The 22669-nt window shown below is 41.7% G+C and overlaps 1 protein-coding gene across 11 annotated transcripts in view; it reads left to right on the top strand.

Annotated features, from left to right (window-relative positions):
• The window catches only part of FGGY (FGGY carbohydrate kinase domain containing), a 468943-nt gene that overhangs the window by 311538 nt on the left and 134736 nt on the right, over window positions 1-22669 (top strand). For all 11 annotated transcript variants that reach the window (XM_067006883.1, XM_067006892.1, XM_067006886.1 and 8 more), the window contains one exon: window positions 5693-5840. In XM_067006883.1, the coding sequence (XP_066862984.1) occupies window positions 5693-5840 (148 nt within the window). The remainder of the gene's footprint in view (window positions 1-5692; window positions 5841-22669) is intronic.

Below are 22669 nucleotides of genomic sequence, written 5' to 3'. Positions count from 1 at the left end.
TTCTTCAACCTTGGTCCCTCAGTCTGACAACTGGGGCCATCAGTGTATCCACAAGTATTGACTTAGGCTCCCCTGAGCTAGGGCAATCATAGAACCAGGATGATGATATTAACACCCTTCATCCCCTAGGGTGTGCCAGGATAAATGGTAAATTCTTGTTGTCTCTTGGATGAGAAATGTTTTCCTAAATAGACGTAAGCTGGATATTACAATGCCTTTCTTTGGCTTCCGTTCTACAGGCAAGGATAAGAAAGTGTTCAGGGCACTGGGGGTCCTCTCAAGGAGACTGAGGGCTGTGCTGACTTAGGAAATCAGTTCTTCATTTTCTGCCTCTCAGCAGGTTCACCGTAGTCCAGCATAGTACCTGGCACATGGGTGGAAGTGCAGGGTGGGGTGTCACAAGATGTTTATTCTTTTTCTCTGCCCCCTTCTGTGGGATATACCAGCACGCCTGGAAGGTTGTGTCCATATGACTCCAGAGATCTACTTTTTTGGCAGCTGTATTACAATGAGAGGGAGAGGTAAAAATAACCTCTAATAGCCCATGCGGGATCAATATTCATACATTCTACACTTCAGTAACCGTGTTGAGCACCTGGTGGGATGCATAAGATGTGACTCTTTCCCAAAAGGAATTCAGATTCCAGCAATGGATACAGATAAAATTAAGAGGCGATTATCATACAGTGGAGGAAGGGCCATTCATTCATTTGATGGCTACTCTTGTTTGGTGCTTTGTGCCAAGTTCTCTGCTAGATTCTGAATGTATATTGGTGATGGTCTGCCTTCATGAAGCTTAAAGTCCAGAGGAGGCCATAGGCAGTTAACAAGTAAATGAACCCATAAATAAGTCTATGGCGACCAAACATGATATGAAAGAAACGAACAGAGTACGATGATAGAATATCAGGGAAACCCCATTTAGATGAGGTGGTCAGGGAAGCCCTAGCTAATGGAAGCACAGTTAAGATCTGAAGGATATAAATGAGCTAACCATGTGAAGTGCAGAAGGGAAGAACACCAAAGGTTACCAAAGGGGAAAGGTTACTAAAGGGGAAAGGGGGGTCGGAGGGATAAATGAGTTTGGGATTAGCAGATACAAGCTACTAGATATAAATAGATAAACAATAAGGTCCTACTGTGTGTGTGTGTGTGTGTGTGTGTGTATAGGTATATATCTGAATCACTTTGCTGTATATCGGGAACTAACACAACATTGTCAATCAACTATACTTCAATGAAAAATAAAAAGATGAGGGGCTTCCCTGGTGGCGCAGTGGTTGAGAGTCCGCCTGCCGTTGCAGGGGACGAGGGTTCGTGCCCCGATCCGGGAGGATCCCACATGCCGTGGAGCGGCTGAGCCCGTGAGCCATGGCCGCTGAGCCTGCGCGTCCGGAGCCTGTGCTCCGCGAAGGGAGAGGCCACAGCAGTGAGAGGCCCGCGTACCACCAAAAAAAAATTTAAAAATAAAAAGATGAGTCTAGAACAGTGATTGCCATAGACAGGTAAAGAAGATAAGGAAGAGAATTCTAGGCAAGATGGAGAAGAATAGGCAAACATTCAGAGGTTAAGACCTGCGTATTTTGAAAAATTAGAAGTAGTTTAGTGTCACGAGAGCATGATGTGTACAGGGGTGAGGTGGCATGTCTGTAACATGGTACAGTGTAGGGAGAGCTAGATAATGAACGTTATGCCAAACAAGGAAGTTTATACTTTATCTTGAGGACAATGGAGAGGAATCACTGAAGGTTTTAGATAGGTATGGAGTCATCATCAGAGTTGTATTTTAGACAAACCACCCAGGGACAAGTGCAGAAAACCTAGTTGGAGGGGGCACAATTTCAAGACAGGAGATAAGTTAGAGGGCCAGTCCTCTAATCCAGACATTTGAAGAGGGCCTGCATAAAGTAGTAGCAGTTATGAGGGAGAAAAGCATGCTGGTTAGAGGAATATTTAAAATAATATACTGACAGAACCTGGTCCAAAATTAAATTTGGAAACTGAGGGAAGGAGAGGAATCAAAAATGATACCCACTCTGACTCTGCCCCCAAAATGGTTGCTTGAGCAACCACTTAAGTGAGATTGCCTTTGGTCTAACCAAGGAGCATAGAAAGAAGAGTGAGTATATCAGAAAAGATGATGTGTGTCATATTAGACATTTTTAAATTGAGGTCCGTTTGGGCACCCAGGAGGAAGCATTTGATGGGTGCTTGGATATTTGACATGGAACTCATCATAGAGAAATGAGCAGGAGATAAGGGCAGATATTTGGAAGTCTTCAGCACTAGCTAGTTAACTGGAGCCCTGAAAGGAAGATGGGATCATCCAAGGGTATAGAAAGAATGAGAAGAGGGCCAAGGACAGGTCTCTGGGAGTCTTCATATACTTAAGAGACAAAGAGAGGAAGAGAACCAGCTAGAAAACCAAAAGAGTATTGTCACCTGGAAACAAGGGGATGAAAACAATTTAGTAAGAAGTGGCCAAGTGGTACAAAATGCAAAAGACAATTCAAGTAAAATAAAGGCAAATAATGGTCTATTGGAGACAGCAACAAAGCGGGGATTTCTCCTCATGGTGGAGCCAGTCTCAGTGGAATAGGGCAGGCAGAATACCTATTGCAGTGGGTCAAGGAGGAACTGGAGATAGTGTGGAAGCTTCTTTTCCAAGATTTGCTCTTACTCCTAGAAAAGGCACAAATTCTTCTGTTAGACCATATATTCTGATTTGGGGTTTGAAAGTACAGTCACCACACTTTTGGGCATCTTGTGAATCCAAAGAATTAAATGGTTTATGGAGAAGGAAAGTAGAGATTCCAGGGGTACGGTCTGCATTGAAGATTGTGAGCCATAAAGTCTGAAAAAAATCTTCCCTGACTCTAGAAGTGAATTTCCTGTGATGGAAAACAAGAGGGAACTATTTATTGATCAGCTATCATTTTATAGTACTCAGGACTCCATATTTAATCTTCATAGCAGCCTATAAGGTACAAGTATTAACCCTGATAGCAAAAAAGTAAATTAGGCTTGGAGAGGTTTAGTGTACCTGGTCAGCCACCTGGTAAACAGTGAAGTCGCTTTGTGATTCTTGAAACTGTATTTTCTTCTTCATACACAACAGGACTAGGAAAGCAAGGATTTCTCTCTCTAAGAGAGGACAAATGAGTCTGGAGTTCATGAAAAAGAGGGAGACCTATCACTAGGAACAGTTAATATGCGATTCCCGAGCTGGAAGAGGGCAGATGGCCATTTGAGAAAGAATTGATAAAACATACAAACTGAAACAAAGTCAAAACCAAAAAAAGGCACCATGCAAGGTTAAAATTATGTGAATAATGATGTGCATTTGTTATTTTAATGTTTTCCAAGTACATTTCATTTTGAATGATATACTCAGATAGCGCACATGGTAAGGGATAATTGAAAAAACGTGCAGAAGAATGGCTGCATTCAAAGAATAAACATACAGCTGCGAGGAGGTTAGGAGTCAAAGGGGTAAGCATATGCCCCGTCCCCCAGGGATCTCATTAGTGCACGAGTGACCATATATGTAGAGGCTAAATGAATCTCCCTGTTTGCAAAGACCCACAGTAAATGAGACAATGACAAATCAATAGTAATTAGGCCGATAGGTTCCTATTGACCCAGATGTCTGAAACCAAATGCCCTGCTCTGAGATTCCTTGAGAGACAAAAGATTTATAGACATGTGCTTCTTTTTTTTTTAATCCCTTTACTCTAAGTGCAATGATGCTCTTCTGAAGTTCAGTGTTGCTAGAATTAGTGCAGACTCTTGACTTCTGGCTGGAAAGGATGTTCTTGTGGCCATCATTGGCCGTGTGATTGTGTTGGACCAGGAGCAGAGAGAGCTGGGAGATAGAAAACCAGGGTGTGATCATATTCTCCCCAGACATGTGGTTCTGGCCCTACCTTCCATGGAGACCTCAGAGGATCCTCTCTTAACACTATCATAGAATCATTCTAAAACAGAGTTTGAATGTAGGGCTTTGACAAATAATTCCTGGCTGGGGATACAGAAAATACATGGCTTCAGAATCACAGAGAGGGTTTAGCTTTGGACTCGTGCACATGTCTACACTCCTTACTCATCCCCTCTGTAAAGGGGTGTTAGCGGTACTCGGCTCACTGGGCTATGTTTGAAGGCCAGAGGAACAAGGAGCAGCAGTTGATGTTACTCTGGTTAGTGAGCCTTTTCCCAAGAAGATCTTCATCTTCGAATATGATGTAGGGCCGAAGATTTTTACAGACAGGAATGAGCAGTCAGGGCAAGAAGCAAGGAGAGTGCCTGGTAGGTAGGACTGCCCTTGCCTCCGCCCAGCACACTTCTCACACTTACACACACACATGCACTTACATAGAACAGTTTTGTTTTTCTATATTTTCTATCTTGGAGTTCCACATAAAGTTTTTATTTAATAGGTGTTTGAAAACCACTACTCGTTTGTTTCTTTCTTTGCGCTTAGTTTTGAAAACTTTTAGGAATTTCATGGGATCCAGAGGGACACTCACAGTGTCACAAAACTAGAACTGGAAATCACTGAGCTGCACTCCTAAAACATTTTAAATGTAAATAATAAATATTACCTTATGTATCTTACATGTCAACCTCCCTTGGTCATTGATCTCCTGTACTTTTTTTCTACCATTATTCAAGCCATGTTTAAGGCTGTGGTTCCAAGGACACCAGTGGTAAGTGGCATGGGATGCCAACCCACTTTCTTCTAGCATTGTCAGTTCAAGAGAAGGGAGCACCTTTAGAGAGGGGAAGGGTAACGAACTTTTGTGTCATGCAGTGAGATTTCACCCAGTGAGGTATTTTATACCCATTATATGTATGGGAAAACTGAAGCTCAGAGAGCTTAAGTCACTGGCTTATGTTACCCAGCTAGGACAGGTAGAACCAGCATCTGAATGCAGGACTGCCTTGACTCCCAAGCCCATCATCTCTGTCTCCCTCTCAGGTAAATAGACTGAGAGAATGAGAAAGGTCATCTGACTCCCTCATTCTACATGTGAAGAAACGAAGGCTTAAAAAGAGAAAGAACTAGTGCAATGTCATTTGGTAGGATTGGGTTGGAAATCAAGCCTCCTAACTCCTGATCCTAACTGCATTCACTCCATCATATCACTGCCCTTAGCAAACTCCTGTCCTGAATCGGGGAACCATCTCCATTCACCATCATATTATTATTATAATTAGAAATACTGATTTTTACATATGTCCAGTAGTATACATTTTGCAAAATCCTGTATCTTCATCTACATAGTCTCCTTTGATCTTCACAAAACACTATGAGGTCAGTTGGGCAGGGATTATGATGGTTGTTTTTACAGATGCAAAGAGAGTGGTTCAGAAAGTTTGAATAACTTTTCTCACAGTAGTGGCTACACACCTACAATGGAGTAAAGCCATTCTTGGATCTGGTCTTCTGAGTCCAAACCTTTCCACCTTCCACCAGAACAAGCCTCCAATCCTTGATGAGAGTACAGCGTGATTTGAGAATGTGGTTTGCTGATTTCTATGGGTTAGGGGTGGTTTTTTTGCTGAAGCTTTGGGGACTCTGCTTACTTTCTGGATCTGATATGGGAGTACAAATGATTTCTTTCTACAGAGCAATTTGCTCCCTGACCCTACCCACCCCCCCTTTTAAAAACAAAATCCATTTCTCTTCCAGATGCCAGAGTATATATGCATATTTGAACAGTCACCTGGATCTGATTAAGAAGGCTCAGCCCGTGGGTTTCCTCACTGTTGATTTACATGTTTGGCCAGATTTCCATGGCAACCGGTCTCCCTTAGCAGATCTGACACTAAAGGGCATGGTAAGTAACAGTCAGTCCTTGCACAAAGGTGAAGGCGGGCCAAAGGGCTACAGAGTTTGAAAGAAGCAAAGTGAGGAGAAGGCAAAAGAGGAAAAAGAAACAAAGCTGGCCAACAGCCCACTGGCTTCTTGCAGATGCGTTGCTGTTGTGAAGGTTCTTGCCGCTCCTTAGGATGATCTGCTGGAAGTTCTCATTGTTTCTGAGCCACCCTCGAGAGCGTTCAAAGCAGGATTTCTTACATGAAGCTGCCGCTGCCTCTTTGTCCCACGGAGCGTCTGGAAGTCGCGAGCCCCTGCCTATGTATTCTTTGTATTTACATCAGTTTACACAGTCATGTTCTCCATCTCCATCTCCAGGCTGCTGGGTGAATAAGTGGTAAATGTTACCACCTATGGTCTAGCTTACTGCAGCCACCCATCTGCCTAGGCCCTGAGTCAGGGCTGCTCAGAATGCATGCCAACATTATTAAGGTTTCAGATAAACTCCGGTGAAAGTAAAATAAAATTAATAACTTATGTTGGTGGTGACATTCAGCTCTTAGTGACCTTCAGAGTCACTTCTAGTGCAGATATTTGGGGCCGGAGGGGCCAGGATGACCTTGGTGGAAGAGCTCACAATCACCTAAGCTAAGAGGTAACATCTTGATGGCCAAGTGAAATCAGATGCCTAAGAATAGCTTAGACACAGAGAATTGTGTTTGAGGATGGATGAAGCATGTGGAAGCCAGGGGAAAAGAGCTAAGCTACAGTTCCAAGAGGCCAGGAGAGACCACAAACAAGAAAAGAGGCCATGAATTCAGAATTCAGATGTCAAGAAGTGGAGAGCAGAGTGTGAGGTGCATCAAGGCAGGGGTTTAGAATGGAGGCCATGAGCAGTGCAAGGTTTATGCAGTGCGTGACAGTGGAGCAGGCCTGCTGGCTTGAGGAACTTCAAAACTTAACAGGCTTTGGCTTTGTGATTAATTCTATTGAGAATATTTAAAATATTTTTATGAGGCCAACAGAAAGACCCAATGTTTGTTTTCATTACCTACTTGACATAAGCAACTTCTGCTAATAGAAGGGAGTCATGGTGGAAAGAAAAGAAATTGGACATAGCAAAAGTGGTGTCTATCCGGAGTCCATGAAGCGTGCCCACAGAACAAATAATGGTCTTGGCCTCCTGTTTGGCCCATGGAAGCAGACAAGGAATGTCTGGAGAGGGCCACATGGCCACAGGCTATAGCTAGAAAGCCATACTTTCAGGTAACTGGCTTTCTGGGTACAAACAGAGGTTAGGGGAAGCACACATATTGTATGAGTACAAAAATCCATGTCTTAATTAGAGACAAATATCTAAAGCCAAATATAGGAGACACTTAAAATGTTAAAGTGAAGAAGCATGACCAGTTCATAAAATGACTCCCAAACAAAGCAGGGTTGTATCGTAAAATGATTGCGGCTCTGAAGTCCAGGGCTTGGATCTGGAGTCCTTCCTTTGGGGTCCTTTCCTTGCCAACACCTGCTGTACCAGCTTCATCATCCAGCATGGCAGGTGCCATGGCTTCCCAGTGGCTTTTTTCTGTTTGTTAAAACCAACCCTGACATCCAGAAACTTAAGATTTACCATCATTAGGATTCCAATAAAGGTAGCCCAAACACAGACTAGAATGCCAAAGGAAACAATGGAGTACTTTTAAGAGTGTCTGTCTCATTAGAATAAGTATGAATGAGTATGTAATCACCAAAGGAAACTTTTTGCACGGGGACATATGCCCAATGGTATTAAAAATCCTGGTATATTTATCTTTTTAAAAGTTCTATTGTTTTATAAACATACCTCATACATCACCTGATGTTTCTTAGCAGTGATTTCCCTTAATAACTGCCCTTGGGTTAGCCTTACCTTTGAATAGCTGTCATTCGATGAATTTACTTCACAACACTGGAAAGAGAAGATGACCTAGATAAGACAGAAGGAAGGAAATTCTGGGCTAAAAATTTTCTCCCAAATCTCTCTCTTTTTTTAAGTTTTTATTTTATATTGGAGTATAGTTGATTTACAATGCTGTGTTAGTTTCAGGTGTACAACAGAGTGATTCAGTTATACATATACATATATCTATTCTTTTTCAGATTCTTTTCCCATTTAGGTTATTACAGAATATTGAGTAGAGTTCCCTGTGCTGTACAGTAGGTCCTTGCTGATTATTTTATATATAGTAGTGTGTATGTGTTAATCCCAACCTCCTATCTTTCCTCCCCCGCACCTTTCCCCTTTGGTAACCATAAGTTTGTTTTCCAAGTCTGTGAGTCTGTTTGTTTTGTAAATAAGTTCATTTGCATCATTTTTGTAGATTCCACATATAAGTGATATCGTATGATATTTGACTTTCTCTTTTCGACTTACTTCACATAGTGTGATAATCTCTAGGTCCATCCATGTTGCTGCAAAAGGTATTATTTCATTCTTTTTTATGGCTGAGTAATGTTCCATCATATATATATATGTAACACATATTCTTTGTCCATTCATCTGTTGATGGACGTTTAGGTTGCTTCCATGTCCTGGCTATTGTAAATAGTGCTGCAGTGAACATTGGTGTGCATGTATCTTTTCTAATTATGGTTTTCTCCAGGTATATACCATATATATCATATGGTAGCTCTATTTTTAGTTTTTTAAGGAACCTCCATACTGTTCTCCATAGTGGCTGTATCAATTTACATTCCCACCAAAAGTGTAGGAGGGTTCCCTTTTCTCCACACTCTCTCCAGCATTTATTGTTTGTAGACTTTTTGATGAAGGCCATTCTGACTGGTATGTGGTGATATCTCATTGCAGTTTCAATTTACGTTTCTCTAGTAATTAGCAGTGTTGTGCATCTTTTCACCTGCTTTTTGCACATCTGTATGTCTTCTTTGGAGAAATGTCTATTTAGATGTTCTGCCCACTTTTTGATTGTGTTGTTTGTTTTTTTGATATTGAGCTGCATGAGCTGTTTGTATATTTTGGAGATTAATCCCTTGAAGGTTGCTTTGTTTGCAAATACTTTCTCGCATTCCATAGGTTGTCTTTTTGTTTTGTTTACGGCTTTGTTTGCCGTGCAGAAGCTTTTAAGTTTAATTAGGTCCTATTTATTTATTTTTGTTTTTATTTTCATTACTCTAGGAGGTGGATCCAGAAAGATATTGTTGTGATTTATGTCAAAGGGTGTTCTGCCTAAGTTTTCCACTAAGAGTTCTACAGTGTCTGGCATTACATTTAGGTATTTAATCCATTTTGAGTTTATTTTTGTGTATGGTGTTAGGGAGTGTTCTAATTTCATTCTTTTACATGTAACTGTCCAGATTCCCCAGTACCACTTATTGAAGAGACTGTCTTTCCTCCATTGTATATTCTTGCCTCCTTTCTCATAGATGAATTGACCACAGGTGTGTGAGTTTATTTCTGGGCTTTCTATCTATCCTGTTCCATTGATCTATATTTCTGTTTTTGTGCCAGTACCACACTGTTTTGGTGACTGTAGCTTTGTAGTTTAGCCTGATTCCTCCAGCTCTGTTCTTCTTTCTCAAGATTCTTTTGGTTATTCAGAGTCTTTTATGTTTCTATACACATTTAAAATTTTTCTGTTCTAGTTCTCTGAAAACTGCCATTGGTAATTTGATAGGGATTGCATTAAATATGTAGAGCGCCTTGGGTAGTACAATCATTTGGACAATACTGATTCTTCCAATCCAAGAACATGGTATATCTTTCCATCTGTTTATGTCATCTTCGATTTCTTTCATCAGCATCTTATAGTTTTCAGAGTACAGGTCTTTTGCCTCCTTAGGTAGGTTTATTCCTAAGTATTTTATTCTTTTGGATGTGATGATACATCACATCCAAAAGAGAAATTACACATAATTTCTCTTTCTGATGTTTCATTGTTGGTGTATAAAAATGCAACAGATTTTTGTGTATTAAGTTTGTATCCTGCAACTTTACCAAATTCACTGATGAGCTCTAAGTAGTTTTATCATAGCCTCTTTAGGATTTTCTATGTATAGTATCATGTCATCTTCAGACAGTGACTGTTTTACTTCTTCTTTTTCAGTGCTGATTCCTTTTATTTCTTTTTCTTCTCTGATTGCCATGGTTAGGACTTCCAAAACTATGTTGAATAAAAGTGGCAAGAGTGCACATCTTTATCTTGTTCCTGATCTTAGAGGAAATGCTTTCAGCTTTTCACTGTTGAGTATGATGTTAGCTGTGGGTTTGTCCTATATGGCCTTTATTATGTTGAGGTAGGTTCCTTCTATGCCCATTTTCTGGAGAGTTTTTATCCTAAATTGGTATTGAATTTTGATGAAAGGTTTTTTTGCATCTATTGAGATACTCATATGGTTTTTAGTCTTCATTTTGTTGATGTGGTGTATCACACTGACTGATTTGTGGATATTGAAAAACTCTTGCATCTCTGGGATAAATCCCACTTGATCATGGTGTATGGTCCTTTCAGTGTATTGTTGGATTTGGTTTGCTAGTATTTTGTTGAGGATTTTTGCATCTATGTTCAAATCTCTTTCCCTCAATCCAATCTTGGATAACATCAAAATAATCACCCTGAATCTATTTATCATGTTACCCTTTTGCCAGAACCTACAATGTGACTAGTTTTTCCAACACTCATTCACAAAATGTGTATTTGGTGCGAACTTTGTAGCAAGTACTGCTAAGGTATAATCATTACATTCATGGAGCATATTTCAAGGGAGGAAGGTGCTTGATAAAATGTTAAGTTTAAAAAATACGTAACATCTAGAATGTCAAGAAAATCCCGGTAGGGCAAGAACCATATATGAAGTTTTTCTTTGGGCTCCTGAAATATTTCTCTGAGCACATACTAAGTGCTTAATATGTACTTATTGATAATTGATAGTCAACATGGAGATAATAAGAGGTCATCTGTTGGTTTAGAAAAAATACACATGTGAACAATTTGCTAATTCTAAATGAATTAGATTGCTACTGACTCTTACTATCCCTATGATCAGTATTTAAAACCAGTCATAATTTCCGGGTAAATGAAGATAAGAAGTTTCCATTTTATTATGATTATGAGTACCTTTGTTCATCAATGAATTAACTAATTATTTTAACAAATACAGGCCCTGTTACAGTTGGTTGGGGATATAATTAACTGGACACAACTCCAGCTTTCAGGAACATTAGTGTTTTGGTGGGGTCGGGGAGGGGAGGCAGGCGGCATATATAAGCAAGCAATGGGGATACAGGGTCAAGCTCCAGGGACCACTCACTGTCCAGCGCTCCTTAGACGTATGGAAGATGATAGCCTAACATGGTCTCAGCACTCAGATAGGAGGCTTCAGATAGGAGCTGACATTGACACTGAGTGAAATAGGGAACAAGGTCTGGGACCAAGAGAATCATAGTATGTGCAGTGTTCTAGATGGCAGGAGAGCATGGCATGTGAATGTTCACGATTTTTTTATATCATTGTCTAACCAGTGATAGATTGCATTTAGCATTTTATCTAGGTAATTAAAAAAAGACCTTCTTAGAGAATGACTGGCCACTCCCTGGTCTCCTGCTTCAGCAGCATCACACTCTCCCAGTTCTTTTGTCTCCCCTCTGTTGGCTCTTTTTTCTCACCCTTGTTAGACATTTATCCATTCAAAAAACGCTGATTGGTCACCTATTATGTGCAGGCCTATGCCAAGCTGAGGGAACACAAAGAAAAAAAGAAATTGTACCTGTTCCAAGTTCACGTGAAAATGGGGGAAATAATATCTGTACATGTGTGAGAGTGTGCATATGTGTGTATGTACATAATGTATGATCCCTATAATGCAGACATCTATACAAGCTGAAGGAGGTGCTCAGTAAATATTTGATTTTGAATTTTTTTTTTTAGGTGGCATTTGGGCAGCAAACCCTGATGCAGCCTTTCTCTGCTTCACTTGAAAATACCTGTGAAGATTAAAAAAAAAAAAAAAAGCATAAACTCATTCTGACTTTTACAATTAAGATGACTTTCAACTAGGAAAACTAGAATTGACAATCTCAGAGAGAATCTGGGAAGACCTTCCAGAATCTAAAAGACTAAATGTAACTTGTTTGATAATCATAATATCTGACATGAAAACAAAATAAACCACCAGCCTTGCAAAAGTTGGGACCTCTCCACTTTCCGGTCCCTAGCTTAAAAATGCAAGGTCCCTTTAAGCCTAAAAACAGAGCAGTCATCCGTCTACTCTGCTGCTGATGGTTAAGGTTTTTTGTTCTGTTTTGTTTTGCTTTTTGGAAGCAGCCAGTGAGTTTAATTTCCCAGAACTCCTCCGCAAGCCGGACCTTATCTTCCCTTTCACTTCAATCCATTAGAAAACTGCCAACCCAAGTAGACAACTGGGCTGGAAGTCTGATTTAGAATGAATGGTGATGCACTGCAGTTCTAAGGACCCTGAATCAAAGTCTGTTAAAGGAGCAGAGATAGGGAAACCCTGTGAATTTGAAGGAGGGGTGTAGTTTTGCGTGTCTACTATCTGTTCTAGGATTAGAAAGCAGGGCAGTGGTGATCCACCTCAGGGCAACAGAGGTACACAAAATAAACACTGCTGAACTCTGAATTGGCAACTAGCTATGGATCTAAACAGGCAAATCCGAGTTACAGTTAGTGGGGCTGAGAGTAAATTGTGTACTGTATGCTGGGAAACACTGAATATGTATAGCGCTCTAGTGAAAATGAATTTAAAAGATAATAAAGTGAGTCCATTAGGAAAAACATGTTGCACACAAAGAAAAAGAAATACCATTTTGAACACTTAAGGGAAAGTCCTCTTAAAAATTACTTACTACTGAAACCAAAAGAAAATATTTTAAAACTCCTTTGCATATTCAATAGGATTTTTTTTTAAAGCACATCTCTGTGAAAGAGAGCAGAAACTTATTAGGAAAAAAAATGAGTTCAGATGGAAAGGCAATGGAATGAGGGGAGAAAAAGGAAATGATAAAGACAGCTAAAAATACAAAAGCAGAATTAAAACTTGCATTGAAGGTTTTAATGCAAAACATAATTTTTTACTGAAGAAAATAAGATCAGAGCTGTCATAAGACATAGTATATATTTTAAATTTTTTAGAAAAAATGTTGATGTAGGGGCTATGGCTTATTTTCTTTTTAATTTTAACAGTGCTTAGGTCAAAGATAGGCACTGAATAATTGCCTGGGGTTAAGCAGTTAGTCCAGTCTTCACTTGTCAAGTGAGGAATGAATAGTGACCTGCTCAAGGTCACAACACCGAGAAATAGCAGAGCTTAGATGAAAACAGGAATCCCGACTTTTAGGATGCACACTCATGAGCCTCCCTTAACTCATACCTCTGGACTTCACGGAATGCACTGACTGTAAAAAATGAGTCCACACAGTTCCATCATGCCTGGTTTCACACTGAACCACATTCCACAGCCCAGTCCCTGCTCCCCTGTCTGACCACCAGCCTTCTCACTCGTTCTCCCATTTTTCCCCTTACCCTGATTCTTGGATTTAAGCTCTGACCCCGTCTCTTCTCAGTAATGGTTCTCTTTTCTTTCCACCCTCACTGACTCAGATTTCAAAAGTAATCACCACCCCTGGTTTGACCTGGCTCTAAACCCTTCCGCTTTAGGTGCCTACCCTTAGAAGTAGGAACAGGGCATACCCTGGGAATCCTTCCATTAGGCTCAATAGAATCATTTTCTTTTGTCTGGTAAGAGTTGGCTCCCTGCCATGTCACTAGCTGTTTCATTTCTCCATCGGTGACGCATATATTGACCTGCAGCATTGGGCTAAAAAGAGGTGGCAGTTATGGGGTGGGCAACTTAATAGTATGCTTAGACCAAGTAGCCGTCCATGTAAATATTTCTGTTTGCCACTTGATAAATGAGGCACGGAGAGGTAAGGGCTGTACATATGATGTCTGAAAGAAGCAGAGGCTTGGGTAATAGCAATCAGTCACAAGACATTTAACACCAGTGATTCTCCGTTCTTTAAAAACGAAACAAAAGAATGCTTTTTAAAGAAATATGATGTGGTCACATATAAAGAGATGAAGCTAAATACTCACCACCAGGAATGGTTGCATGTTTTAGATAGTTCGTGTATGTGTGACTGTTTTTATTTTGAATGGTCGGTTAGATAGCTTTTACTCTAGTGAAACAGTAAAGTGAGCCCAGGATCTGAAGCCAGACCTGTATGGCATCCTGGCTTGAAAATGTGCCAGTTGTGTGACCTCTGAGGTCAGCTCCGTGAGGTCCGTCTGCTCATCAGTAAGCAGGTGCGGCACAGGCTTCCTTGCAGGGTCATTGTCAGAATCAAATGGAGAGACGGTCACACAGCAAACAGACGGCAACAGCAGCTGCTTTTGAATCGGTAGCTCCTGCTGAGTGGCCCTTACTTGCGTGTTTACAAGATGGCCTTTGAATCCCGGGCAGCCAATCATGAGCCGTCTACCTTAGTCCCAGGACCAATGGGGTCCACCAGTCACTGTGGTCACCAGCCATGAACAATCAGCTAGAGAAGCTGAACAATCACTTGGTCCATCACAGGAGCCAAGTTTCATACAGATGTAGAGATTAGTCTTCTCTACTTAAGTATTTAAGTTCTTGGCCCTCAGTTTCTTCAGCGACACAGTAAGCAGCTCAACTTTGGTATACCTTACAAAACAGCTAGAGCTATAGGAGTTGTGAAAGAGTCCTTGCCTCCTTGTATACATGACCAGTTTTTATTCTCAAATTAATATGACCTCTTTGTTATGGTGGTGTTTTTTGAAAAGTTCTTTTCCTGCAATGCCCACTCAAAGAAATAAATTACCTCAGAGATATATCAGGCCGTGAGAACACACCATATTCACCAATTGGTTGAAACGTGTTTTTCCTGCTTCACTTTGCAAGTACAACACTACCCAGAACGGAAAGTTATTTTCTGGTTCTTTGAAGAGCTGTGATTTCTAACATAAGGCCATATGCTGCTCAAACTGCTAGAGAGGTTGAGTGCTGTTCCAAGCGTTCTTCAAAGCAAGTACAAAGTAACGTGCATGTGGCAAACTGGGAGAGAGTCAGGAAAGAAGCGTTAAGAGATCTTAGCCAGTTCCCAGAGTGACTCCCAGCTAGAGATAGGCATCACTAAACAGAGTCAGATGCAGTGGAGTCAGCGACTCAGATGAGTATTTGCAAGAGCTCAGGAGAAGTCAGGGGCTGTATCCCTGTGGCTTCCTCTGATGGGAAGACGGATGATGGAGCTGGAAGCTCATGGGCCAATTAAGCAGCCTTTGAGTGATATATTTTAAGCCTTGGAAACACATGGGCTCTTTGATATGAGTTTGTTGATGTTTTTGTTATGATATAATGCTGTTTTATGTACCGTTTTTTACATATTGTTTTTCCCTATGAAAAATTGAATCCTATAATGAAGCTTAATATCCTCAGTATCGTTTAACTGGTTTTGGATAATGTATTTTTTTTTATTGAAGCAACTAATTTACCAACTGGTATTGTGATCTGTAATACGTGCTGTTTTTTCAGGGACCGTGATATACCAAACACTGTGGTAGATGCTTTCCAAGCATCATCACCAACTTCCCTTATAACCCTGCAAGACAGTGTAATTACTGCATTGAAAGGAATGGAGAATCTGAGGGTCAGAGAGTCTAAGTAATTTACTCAGAGGAGAAAAGAACAGAAGTGGTAGTAGAACCCAGTCAGCTCAAACCGAGGTCACTGACATTCTCTGAGAGGAAAAAAATTCAAAAATGAAAAACTAGATCTTTATATTTTTGGCATTCCTTCTGCTCTGTTTTCAATATGTTTGAAATATTTCTCCCTCATTCTAGTGATTTTTTTAAAAAATGATTTTGCATTACAGAGTCAGACTTTTCTTTCTTAGTGCTTGTTATCTTTGCTGTATACACCAAACAACAAATAAAACTGGGGGTGAGAGGGGTGGTCTGGACTGTGGACAGGAGCCCTTCCCAAGGTAGTATATAATGATAAAAGACTGAGGAGTGGGACTTCCATGGCGGTCCAGTGGTTAAGACTTCACCTTCCAGTGCAGGGGGTGTGGGTTCAATCCCTGGTCAGGGAGCTAAGATTCCACATGCCTCGTGGCCAAAAAAACACAGAGGCCAATATTGTAACAAATTCAATAAAGACTTTTAAAAAATGGTCCACATCAAAAAAACTCTTTAAAAAGAAGACTGAGGAGTGAATCAGGTGGAAATCTTCCAGGAAGACCCCAGGAGATAAATAATGAGAAAGAATTAAGGCCAAAGGACCAAGGATGGGATCCGAGTTGGTGTGTAAATCCAAGACAGGATTAGATGAAAGCAAGTGTGGACCAGGACGGTTGACCAAAACAGCCTTGGTTACACTGGTGCAAGCGTGTGTTAAAATGACTTAGATTTAGAGCATCAGAAGCAAGGCAGACAAAAGTGTGAAGTGCCTGGTACATCTGGGAAACAGCAAATGGACTAGTGTTACATGGTGTAGAGTTCACCAATAGAATAGAGTTGTGAGGGAGAACGTCAGTCCATCATGCAATCGTTGTATGTGTATTAGTTGTCTGTTGCTGCTATAATAAAATACCACAAACTTAGAGGCTTAAATTTATTATCTCACCATTCTGTAGGTCAGAAGCCCAAGCTGGCTCAACTGGTTTCTCTGCTCCTGTTTTCACAAGACCAGAACCAGGGGCTTTTATCTGGAGGCTCTGGGAATAATCTGCTATCAAACTTCCTCCAGTTGTTGGCCATATTCAGCTCCGTGCAGTTGTAGGACAGAGGTGCCTGTTTCCTGGCTGACTGTCAGCCAGGGATCCTCAGGTTTGAGAGGCCACCCACATTCCTTGGCTCACTGCCCCCTTCCTCCATCTTCAAAGCCAGCAGTGGTGGATCAGGTCCTTCCCATGCTTTGAATCTCTCTGATTTCCACTTCTACCTCATCTCTCCCGCTTTATTCTTCTACTGTATCTCTTGACTGACTCTTTTGTCTTCCTCTTCTGCTTTTAAGAGCTTATGTGATTACTCTGTGCCCAACTGGATAATCCAGGATAATCTCCCTATTTTAAGGTCAACTGGCTAGTTACTAGTTCCACCTGCAAAGTCCCTTTACAGCAGTGCCCAGATTAGTGTTTGAGTAATCAGGGGATGGGAACCTTGGGGGAGGGGGAAACATCTTTAGAATTCTGCCTACGACATTGTGTTAACACATTTATGGGCATTTCCCATATCTGGGTGAGTTTTCAGCAAGGCCAAGTGCCAGTGTCCATTCCTGATACTAATACCTATAAATATTTTCAGGGAAGTTTGTCCCGCTTTCTCTTCCAGGTTGCTGACTATCTCAGACCTGTTCTCCAGTCCCTGGCCTCTATCCAGAGGTTTTCCAGAAATTTTTCTCTGATCCTCCTCATTTCCTTGCTGTCGGGTCATCAGCGCCTCCTGCATACTTGACTAAACAAACAGCATTTTTTTGCCCCTTTGTGTTCTGAAAAACTTTCAATCAATTCCCTTGAGCCTTGGATACCCCCTCAAGCTCTGATGACCTAGAAAATCTCAGGACAGGGAATCCTGTTTTCTTGTCTTTTGTAATCTTTAGAAACCCCTTGAGATCTATTTCTAAGCCTTTTTTTTTTTTTTTCTTAGCAACATATATAACTACTTAAATTCTTTTAACAACTAAGAAGGGGAAAACTTAGCTAACTAAATTACTGATATATTTGTTTATAATCTCAACTACTCCAGGGCATGTGGACCTATAATTCACAATACCAAGGTTTAGGGCAATCATTCTACAATTTTTTGTGCATTAGGACCTTGTTAAAAATGCAAAATTCTGGGCCCACACCAGAAGTTCAGTAAATCAGGAGTTGGATCACAGGAAATCTGCCCTCAACTCATTTCCCAGGAAAGGGTTAAGAGATGTGCCTAAATTTGCACAGCTGCCAAGTGGCAGCAGGATTTAAGCTGAAGTCCAGGATGAAGATCATCTGTCTTTCCTGTTCACAGAGTAAATGGAAGTGTGTAGGTTGATAAGGACTAAGGCTTCTCCAAGGAGTCCTTGCAAGTGAGTCTCCCACTGTCCTATTCCTGGGTGCTCATCAGGGGCACACTGCTTCTCCACACTCCTAGACGTCCAGACCTTTCTCATATGATCCTGATGCTGACGGCCAGCACACTTTCTACCCTATGTTCCCCACCCTGTACAACCACTGGTCTTCAGTCCCCATCGCTAATACCCTGACAGTACCCACAGCATGTTGCAGGAGATCCTTTATTGCTGTATCCCAATCAATGAATGGGATTGAGCCCCTCATTGCAATTCAAGAGAAAGGGAGTGAACATTTATTAAGAGAAAAGGAAAGAGAGTGAACATTTATTAAGCACTACGAGTGTCTAGCTCCTGTCTATTTGGTACAGCTTGCTGAAAAAGTAAGACGCCGTGCAAACGATAACTCATTTTTTTAAAAATATTTATTTATTTATTTTTGGCTGTGTTGGGTCTTCATTTCTTTTCTTTTTTTTAAAAAGGTTTTAATGATTAAAGGGTAAATTTCATTTATTTGCAAAATTCACTTATATTGATTCAAATTATATACTGTAAATGAGATTATACACTGTGTATTTTGCTGATATTCTTTCCATATTACTTTTTTTTTTTTTCTTTTTTTGTGGTACGCGGGCCTCTCACTCTTGTGGCCTCTCCCGTTGCAGAGCACAGGCTCCGGATGCGCAGGCTCAGCGGCCACGGCTCACGGGCCCAGCCGCTCCGTGGCATGTGGGATCTTCCCGGACCGGGGCACGAACCCGTGTCCCCTGCATCGGCAGGCGGACTCTCAACCACTGCGCCACCAGGGAAGCCCAGGGTCTTCATTTCTGTATGAGGGCTTTCTCTAGTTGCGGCAAGCAGGGGCTACCCTACATCGTGGTGCGCGGGCCTCTCACTGTCGCGGCCTCTCTTGTTGCGGAGCACGGGCTCCAGACGCGCAGGCTCAGTAGTTGTGGCTCACAAGCCCAGTTGCTCTGCGGCATGTGGGATCTTCCCAGACCAGGGCTCGAACCCATGTCCCCTGCGTTGGCTGGCAGGTTCTCAACCACTGCGCCACCAGGGAAGCCCAAATGATAACTCATTTAATCATTAAGCACCTTGAAGTATTATTATTCCTATTTTACAGATGAAAAAAAAAAAACAAATGAGGCTCAGAGTGCTTACAAAACTCACACTGTCCTGCAATTAGAGGGAATGTTGAGATGTAAAGCCAGGTGTCTTACTCCAGAGCACAACATCTTTCTATTCACCTACACTTCTCTTCTGAGCTCAGAAATCCCAATAGTATTTACATAAACATTTTATAATCATTATCTAGGAGGTGGAAATTGTCCATTGCAGTTCACATCTCTTTGGCCACCATATGCCAGTTTCACACACCTCTAAATATTAACTATGAGTGTTTTCTATTACAGTCCTCTTTTCACAATAGCCAAAATAAATGTGCTTACCATTGCAACTCTCCATGGGGCTTCCCCACACATTTTACTCTCTCGCCCAAGCATTCGAAAGAGACACGTGCACATCTATAAACAAATTCCTTCCACTTATGCTTCCTTCCCACTTTTTCTTACTGATAGAGCCATTCAGCCTTCAGCCAAGGGTATAGGCTCCTCTGGCCTATCCCAGCTTTCTCGCTGGTTACAATGCTGCACCTCTCCCAGGACATCCCTGACTTTCTCAGGGCACTGCCACCTTCATACCATGACAGCTCCCTGAGGGTCCTCTGTAGCCTCCTGAGTGGTCCACATGGCAGGCACTCCTTAGAAAGTTCCATCTTGGGCTGACTGCCATTTGATTTTTGTCAAGGTGGGGCTAGGATTCCTGATACTTGAGAGAGAATCAAATGATCATCTGCCCTTCTAGTGTCTCCATTTGCAAATCAGGTAAGATGTCGAGGAAATAGGGATCCTAGACCATAGTAATTTCACAGTTTAGAGAGGTGTCTTTCACTGAGTCACATTTTGACTCCATGGCCCTGGTGTTAGTGGTGAGGGAATGTTGGAAAGAGCTATGGGGGAACCATGTTTGCTTATTTATTCCCTTTGGATGCTGAATACCTTTCATATAGTGGTCCATGTAGTAAATTCCTTCTACAAATTCTTCCCAAGAATAATTTTGTCTCTCTTGAAGCATAGGTATGTTTCATTTGTCATAAAGGAAAGGCTACGTCATCCATTATATGTCCCTTTTTTGCCATAGCTACTAGTAAGCAAGCTCAAGAGTTAAATTTAGTGCTCATTTACACTGATTATCTCATTCTCAATTTCTGAAGAAAAGAAGCTATCTTCTCTTTTCTTCCTATGATTTTGAAGCTCTGAAGGCACTAGAAATTTAGAGAAGGGCCCATGACATCTTTTTGCTTGAATTTCAATACTTTGGGGAAGTTCTCATGAATATTTGCTGGGATTAAGGAAGCAAAATCTAGTGATATTTTATCCCTCCTCTCTTATGGGTTCTTACTAATTGAGAAGAATATCAGAGCCAGTTATTGTCAATACAGAGCCTTGGGGTTCCTAATCACTCAATAGGAGAATGAATCTTATATAAAAAGTCAAATTCCTCCCCTACCCCCATCACAGTTTATCCACCTCTGGCACTCGGGACCCTCCTATGGATGGACGTGTGTCTGCCAAGCAGACACACACCCAACCACGTGGAGGGTCACGGCTTGATTCGCATCTCATTGATGACCAGCGAGAGGAGGCCAGAGGCAGCCTACCTTCTGGGCTGGCTCTGGAGGAGAGCTCTAAACTGTGGCCCAATCAACTTTCCCAACAGAGGTGCTGCTGAGGCCAAGCCAGTTTTGGAGACGAGTTAAAGAGAGACCGTTTATGACTAGTGATCATTACCCAGGACCAGTGCATGCCCTGGGGCTGGTTGCTCACACAGGGTGTTCAGCTGAGGGGGGCTTAGGGCAGGGCTGAAATCCAGTCCACTCTGCTCCTTTTTAAAATTCACTCATCCAGATGGGATGCCTTTTGCATTTAGTTTACCTGGAGGGAGCACCTTTTTCTAATTCACACGAAGACTCCATATAAGCTACAGGGTGACTACTTTTACTCCAGTCTAGTACAAGCCACTCCTCTGATGAGGAAGGGTAAGTGTGGAGTTTGGGGGAGGGGGAAGAGCATGCACTAAGCAACTAGAAGTGATGGTCCGGTGTTTTTCTCTCTTGGCGCATGGAGGAAATATACCCCTCCACCTCTGTGAATATATGAGGGGCTGAGGTAGTAAATACTGTCCTCTTGTAATTGTATAATATGACAGAGAAGGATAGGATGTTAGGAGAGAGAATGGTGTGCAGAAGGAAAGAGGAGCATTGAAGTGTCACTTACACATTCAGCAAATATTAACTTAGTGCCACTATGTACCAGGCACAGGGGCAAGCATGGGAGATACTGTGGTGAGTAACACAGTCTGTTGGAACACCTAGGTCCGGGCTTCATGAACCTCTGGATTCTCTCTTAAGCAAATTATTTTCTCCTCTGTGAAGTGAACTTCTATGATATCTGTGTTGCTCGTGTTCTCCTAGTTCTAACATTCTTATTGTTCGTTTAGGTCTCTAGGGACCTTTCTGAGAGATGTTCCTTCACAGCGTTATTGGCTGGGGAACATGCATCTTTAGAGCTCCTTTCTGATTTCTCACTCAAACCTCTCATGCTCCTGTGTGTTCAAATCAAAGCCGTTATTCTCACTGACTGGCCCCATGATCTGCCAAAAAAGAACCTGTCAGCAGGTAGCACTACTGAATTTAGGAATACCCCCTTCAGCCAACTTAGATGAGTAATCAGAACAGCTGGAACACAAATTGCTAAGAGAGGACAGGAAAGACTAGACACTGGCGAAGAAAGCAGGGCTGACCCCGGGCAGAATCACTCATAGAAGACAGGGAAGGCGCTTCTGCTTCAGAATGAGGGCAACGGGGGGAGAATTTTTCACATGATCAATTTGCATTTGAGAATAAGCACTAGCTCCCTTGTAGAGAGGAACAAGCGCCATTAGAAACAGGAAGATTTGATCAGGAGCTATTTCAGCAATCAGGAAGGATGTGATGGAGGCCTGGATTAAGGAGGTAAGTGACAGTGAGGACAGAGAGAGGATGGCTTCAAAAAAGATTCTGGAGTTCAAATGTATAAGACTTGGAGACTGATTAAATCCTGGAAGGGAGAGAAAAGTCAGGGGAAAGTGCTCCCAGGTTTCTGGTTTGGGCAGTGGAGTGGTATCTGTGCCCTGTAACAGGCCAAGGCTGGCCCCTTAATCCCCGCTGGGGGTGGAATCTGGAGAGAATAATAAATGGGGCTGGAGCAATGAAGGACAGGGACCTTGGTAGACCACTAGGCTCTCCTATTTTAGCACAGGCTGCATGTCACCTCCTCATTGAACTCGGGACCAGATACACTGGAGGGACTGAGAAAAAGTATGTTACATGAATTAATTTTGTAATGAAAATCTAAAGTGAACTCTGGCGTTGATGCCCACCAACTTCAGACTAGGCTTGAAGAAACCAGCAGTCTTCACCCTCTAGAAATGTCCCAAGAGGATGCCTTCATGAATGGGAGACATGAAAGTGAGACTGTGAACAAGTCTTGAAACTACCCAAATCCAACATCCTGTTCAGTTCTAGAATCTCTCAGAAATTGACATACTCCATATAAGCATGTGGTTCTGATTGTCTCTAATGGGATTCCCTGGTAAACCACAGATTCTAAATTATCCCCTAGTAGGTATCACATTTATAGTAGACATGTTATTTTACTCTGAATACCC

This window comes from Kogia breviceps, chromosome 1 (assembly GCF_026419965.1).
Source record: "Kogia breviceps isolate mKogBre1 chromosome 1, mKogBre1 haplotype 1, whole genome shotgun sequence".
NCBI classification, from domain to species: domain Eukaryota; kingdom Metazoa; phylum Chordata; class Mammalia; order Artiodactyla; family Physeteridae; genus Kogia; species Kogia breviceps.
The sequence above is the reverse complement of the archived record's forward strand: the minus strand, read 5'-3'. Positions and strand labels throughout refer to the sequence as shown.